At 50.7% G+C, this 6,311-nt stretch overlaps 1 protein-coding gene across 1 annotated transcript; it reads right to left on the bottom strand.

Annotated features, from left to right (window-relative positions):
* Window positions 1–638: 638 nt before the first annotated feature.
* On the bottom strand, window positions 639–4,855 carry LOC117861960 (large ribosomal subunit protein eL32z-like). The gene is made up of 4 exons (XM_072294781.1): window positions 4,844–4,855; window positions 2,471–2,611; window positions 1,039–1,091; window positions 639–912 (listed from the first exon to the last, which is right to left on the bottom strand). Exons 1-4 carry the CDS (start codon window positions 4,853–4,855, stop codon window positions 783–785), a joined length of 336 nt encoding a protein of 111 aa, XP_072150882.1. The 3' UTR covers window positions 639–782.
* Between the last annotated feature and the right edge of the window lie 1,456 nt (window positions 4,856–6,311).

The following is a 6,311-nucleotide window of genomic DNA, read 5'->3' as shown; positions in this document are numbered from 1 at the left end:
TGGTATCATTTAAGAGGCGGTCTCATGCATCGAGACGTAATCTTGAGATGATTCACCAGACAACCTGTATAATGGGTTGTCTTTTAAGTTCTCTAGTAGAGCTATATAATTTCTTAATTTGTGCATATGAAAAAAGAAATATTATGAGTTGCACGACAATAACAATTTGTACAATGGTTGTTGAGTTGTTTCATAGTCTAAAATTTAGCTCATGAGGCGGTTATTTCGTGAAATAATGACCTATTTCTCTCTCCTCACTCTCTCTCCTTTGCATCATCAAAATTTCTATGTAACATTGCATGGGATGATCTATGAGATCCCTGACATGTAGAAACGTCCATGCTCTTAGGCTACCCATCTTAGTTTCCGAACACTCTAGCCTAAGCCAACGAACCACACAGTGCATTAAGGCTCAAGCTGAGCCAACGAACCACTAACATCTGGTCGCGCTGTGCGGCACGGTGCCGCGACGTGCTTGTGGATCTATACCAATTCCTCTCATGCTTAACGCACACAACTGAACTGTGCATCGCATATTCAACGCGTAAACTGTGAATCATCACAGGTATATCCACAGCAACTATGCGGAAGATAAGTTCCCAATAACATGCAGATAATTCAGATGGGGGTACGGTAACAGTAGAATTTCCCACACTAGAGTCGCTCCTGATAGGCAGAAGGGTTGGCATAACAGGTATCCTCGGTAGTAACACCGACACAAAGCAGAGTAGTTTCCTAAAGCTGAGAAAGACAAGCAACAGTCGTCCTGACGAGCAAGCAGCCTACTCGTCCTCCTGGCTGCGGAGCCTGGCGAGCTTGTTGGTGACCACGATGTCAAGCTGAGCAGCACGCTCAACAATCTCCTTGCGCTTCTTTGTTGAGACATTGTGGGCAATCTCAGCACAGTAGGTCCTGTATGTGAGCAAGGGAAGGGCATTGCATCAGTAAAAGTTACTACAAACAGGTTTTGATCACACAGGAAAACAGGTCAGAATGAGAACATGTTAACTTCTACAGTCAGCTTTGGTAAATTCATACCTGTTGTGCATCATGAGCAACTCCAGCTCAGAGACATTTGTTGGAGGTATACCCTAGAGGCAATCATAGAGATGATGATATTCCATTTGTATCCATGATTTATATATTATGTTCCTTAAATATCCATTAAAGGTTACTTGAATTGATTTGCAATTATGTGAATTGTGTGTGAAACTCTTTACTTGTATGGTTATTCTGAAGTTGTTCCTAGTCGGAGTTCATATGAGGACACACATGAATATTAGACTAGCACATGTATTAGTTGATGACTATGTTTCACAAGTCATGGACATGGAGATGTTGAACTAATAATGTGGACACATGTGAAGACATGTGCTAGGACTGACCCAACTGAGAAGTAGTTCTCTCTTCAAACAACATATACGTTTTGTCCTTAGACCTGAGATTGTCGCATGTATTCAAGATGTGGATTGACCTACTTAGGGGCTATCAAACGCTATGCCGTAACAGGGTAGTTATAAAGGTAGCTTTCGGGTTTGTCAAGAAGCATGCTATGAGACATGGTCAATCAAGATGAGATTTGCCCCTCTCTGATTGAGAGTGATATCTCTGGGCCCCTCGAGTGATCGGATCCGAAAATGCATGGCCATGCTACGTATGGTTAAGAGTTAACCTACAAAGGGATTCCGAATCATAGGATTGAGAAAGAGCGGTCGGCTTGAAGCTAGACCAAATATCGTGAGGCAAAGGAAATAGCATGTATATAATGTTGTGATGGTTCATCTGATATGATCTTCGTGTGCGTATAGGAATTGGCACGTCTTGCTAGAGGTCGCTACCGACTATTGGGCTGAGTAGGAGTACTCGGGCCATGTCTATACGTATCCGAACCCATAGGGTCACACACTTAAGGGGCTGGAAGCCCAATTCGGATGTGATCCGAGTTTGATTAGGTTTAGAAGTACTAATGGGCCTCGGACCCAGAGGCCCGTTAGGAACCTCTATAAATAGAGGGGTGGGGGCGCCCTAGGGTTTACACCTTTTTGGCGAAACACATCTGCCGCGCCTCCCACGCCCTCGCCTGTTGCAACTCACGGATCTAGCAGTCCGGATTACGACGCTTCCTCCCTGCACGTGTGGATACCTTGGAGGTGTTGCGCCTGCAGCACTTGGACGAGCCGCCGACGAGCCACGACGAGCCGCCGACGAGCCACGACGAGTTGACGACGAGCCACGGCACGAGGGCGATCTTGCTGCACGTGGACGAGCTACTGAGGAGCTGCTGGACGTCGACGTGATCAACTACGTATGACTACGCTGATCGACTTTGCTGCATCGACGCGAATCTATATCTTCCGCACCAGTAGTACGTCAAGTGGTAATCCCGTGATCCTTATACAGCAGTTTTCCTGATTTACGCGGTAGAAATTTGTGATTTGCGCTAGTGTAGCCTACCTCGTATCCCAACAACATTGTGCACCACAAACTTCTTGATGAATTTGTTGGGGAGGTAGTGCCTGGTCGACTTGTCAGAGCTGTACGGCATCAAGGTGCATCCCTTGAACTTCCTCCTGACACGGGAGTCAATACCCTTTGGCCTGCGCCAGCTTGGCTGCACAAGAATAATGATGGGAAATTAGCCTTGCAAACAACATGTCATGTAGCATAAAGATACAGTACAATTAAGATGGTAGGGCTATAATACAAAGATATGAGATAAAGAAATCACACTAGACAGAGATCTGCATGTAGCACTCAGATACAGTAACACACCAATAACGCACTCCCAGGTGAAGTAATAAGCTAACATGGCCAGCCAAACAGTACAAAATCCCAAGTTAAACATGACCAAAAACTTTGAGCTAGACTAGAGTCAGGAAGTTCTACAAACTCAGGCCCATGCCATAATCAAAATTGCTAACGATTTAAACAGGTTCATACTTGACAGCACTTGACCCACTATTTCCATGATATTAATATACAAAATTAGGTCCCGTTTGGTAGGGCTTCTCAAAGTGCTTCTCCACCGGCTTTTGGTGAAGCCCTACCAAAAGGTCAATTTCAAAACGGCTTCACCATCAAAGCCGGGGAGAAGCCGCAAAACGGCTTACACTAGAGAGGAGAAGTCGAAAAAAGTGGCTTCACCGGCTTCACTAAAAAAGCCACTCCACCGAAGAAGCCGAAGCCGAAGCCATTTTATGAGAAGCCGAATGTGACGGCCTCGGACAAAAATCCTTCGCGTCAATCTTAATCCGAGCCCCTGATCACCTGTCTTAGTTTTTCCAAGCCTAAGTGTTCAACCTCCAGCTCTTTCGACCCCTGCGATCCGACCCCTCGCCGTGGTCTCCCCAATTCCGACCCCGCCGACCCCCAACCCACCGTCGGATCTTCCTAAGCCATCCCGCAGCATCGCCCCTCAGTTCGAGCAGTGGACCACCGAGACTGACCGGTGAGCCCACTAGATCTTTTTTCCCCAGATCTTCCGCGACAGGCGCACTCGAGTTGCATGCCCGCTTCAGTTTTCCCCAGCCGCGTGGCTCAACTCTTCCGACGCCCGCCGCTCCGCCTCGTCTTCGGCCCGCGACCGGATGGATTCTCGCGCCCCCTTCCCCAATCGCGGCGGAAGCTCCCCTGCTACCCTTTCTGCAGCATCTCGCCGCCCGCGCCCATCATCACATCGCCAGATCCCGGCTGCAAGGCCCGAGGTCTCCCGTCTTTTCCGTAGCCCTTCCACAGTCGCGCCGCCCAGGTCCGCGCTACGCGACGATTCCTCCTCCGCCAACCCCGGCCCTGGCCGCGACAACTCCTTTCCTTCCTTGTCAGCGCTGCGCTCCGACGGAGTGTTGCTTCGCGCTCGCCCGTGCAGCAACGGCCCGCCTGACCTCTCACCTGAGCAACCTCGCTTCTAGCGCCGTTCCCCCGGTCACTTCCATCAGATCCACCGCACGACGACGCCCGCCTCCGCCAAATCTCAACCACCGGCAAAACCACGCCTGCTCCGCCCTGTCATCGGTGCCCAGTGGCCGCCGGTGTCATCCCCGAAGTCCTGCTCCACCGCTCTCGTTGCTCAATCACCGCCCCAGCAGCGCACTCCATCGTTCTTCCCGGTCTTCGCGCTGCTCCAACCCTTTCTCTCTGCTGCGCAGCTATAAAAGGGAATGCCAGAGTCCCACCGGAGTCCCCTTCGCCATCACCGCTCTACCGCCGTTCCTCTGCTTCGTGCTCAAAGCGCTACCGCCTAAGTTCCTGCGGAACTCTCCTCTCCGCTCCCCGGCCGCCCTTCCCAATCCACCCAGCCGCTTGCCCCTCCGTGCTGTGCTAAAGCTTGCTTGTTGTCCACAAGAAGCACCGCCGCCGCCGGAGCACCGCCGGACATCGCCCCCTCCCAAGTCTTAGTGCTTCAGTCCTTCCGCTCAAGTCTGCTCCTTTCCTGACCCCAAACTTCACCTGTGAAACGAAGGTAAGCTGCTGACCATTGTCCGCCTCGTCTGACCCCTTCTGTTCGTCCGACCCTTGTCCGCCTCGTCCGACCCCTCTGTTCGTCCGACCCTTGTCCGCCTCGTCCGACCCCTTCTGTTCGTCCAACCCTTTTCCGCCTCGTTCGACCCCTTTTGTTCGTCCAACCCCTTCTGTTCGTCCGACCCCTGCTGACCGCCCGACCCCTGTCTGTTCCGCTGACCCTTCTCCGCCTCGCCCGAGGGCTCGGCTGTATCTTTTTCCTTGAACCGAGGGTATATGTGTAAAACTCGGGGACTCTCAGCGTCAAGTCTGAGGACCCCCCAACACATCTATTCCTCTAGTCTAAGGGTCAGATCATAAGTTCCTCCCCACCTGACCCTTATACCTTGATCTCCATCGACTCCTTTGAACCTCCCCACCCTCCTGTAACTTGTCGCAAGTTTCTGGGCTCAGGCTTGCAAGTGTTGCTATTGAAATAACCGTCTAAACGCTAACTAATGCATTGCATTCGTGTAGAGCTGCGTCTCGCCGACGGCTACTATGAGCTGCACCCGGCGCCAGAAGATGACGGTGTAGCTGAGCTCCTGCCCCCAGAAGCCGAAGCCGCCCAAGCAGAAGAACAGCTTCCTTCCTTCTCGCTTGAAGGCAAGCCCCGGATGCATGAAACCCCTGTGTTTCCCAAACTTGCGCATGCCTTCTTTAACATGTTTGTGCATTTTCGTATAGGAGTTGTTTGGAACCATAGATGCATAACTTAGCTCCATTGATCTGAACACTAGCTGTTGGACCGAGTAGATGCTTGCTTAAATAGGAAACGATAAAAGCCGAGTGATTCCCTATCACTCGCGAGTTGTAGGAGTTGGATGTTTACCCTTCTGTTACAACTATAAGGACGATGGACGGGGCAGGGTTTTGGGTAACTTTTTGGTGGTCGGCTGATCGCCCCGTCTGTCTATGAAACTTGCTAAGGCCCGACAGTGGTGGTGTTCGTGATCAAGTGTTTGAAAGTACTAATCTCATACCTAGTATGGGATGGGGAAGCCTAGTACCTAATTGAACTAGGGCGTGGCTTATACCCCTGCTGTCCCTGGAACGAGGTTCCCATGGTGCATCATGTGGGTGCAAGTGCGGTCACAGTACGATAGAGACCGGGACTATGGAGCATTGCATGCCAAGGGAAGTTTGGACCTGACATGCGCATGGGAATTAATGGGGACGGCCGACACAGGAAGCGGCCCTTGTGGTACGCGGATGTCGTGAGATTAGGTTCGCCATGCATGGTTAAGAAACTCGAATCGATTCGTCTGCCTCTCACAGTTTGAGACTACTTGATCGCTATGTCACCCTGAGTAAGTAAAGGAATCTGATAATGACATGGTCTTGATGATGATGTATATACCTTTGGTTGGTTCTATGTTTGATTCGAAGTAGGTTGCAAACTTAGACTGGTTAATGAACTTGGAACCTGAGCTAAAACTTCAAAGCAAGGACCCACTGTAGTTGCTTTTGGCAAGCAAACCCCCTCAGCCAAAGAGCCTTGCATGTCTAGAAGTGGTAGAGTAGTCTACTCCCGGTCGGTTAAGTCTTGTTGAGCTTAGTAGCTCAGCCTTGTTGTGGCTCTTCTTTTTCAGGTGAAGTTGCTGCTTCTGAGCCCCTTTCCGCTGGCACTTGGCCGCCCCAACTCCCTCCGGGTTGGACGGTCGAGTGGGATCCCTCCTCGGACGGCGAGGAGCGGGATCACTGATGTCCCGGTTGGCCTCACCAGGGATGTCCGACCCCGACGAAGTAGCTTCCGCTTGTTGTTTTATCTTCTGTGGTTTTATTTCAAACCTTGTAAACTCTGATGGTGTTTT

This window comes from Setaria viridis, chromosome 6 (assembly GCF_005286985.2).
Source record: "Setaria viridis chromosome 6, Setaria_viridis_v4.0, whole genome shotgun sequence".
Classification (NCBI taxonomy): Eukaryota; Viridiplantae; Streptophyta; class Magnoliopsida; order Poales; family Poaceae; genus Setaria; species Setaria viridis.
This window is presented reverse-complemented; position numbering and strand designations above follow the sequence as displayed.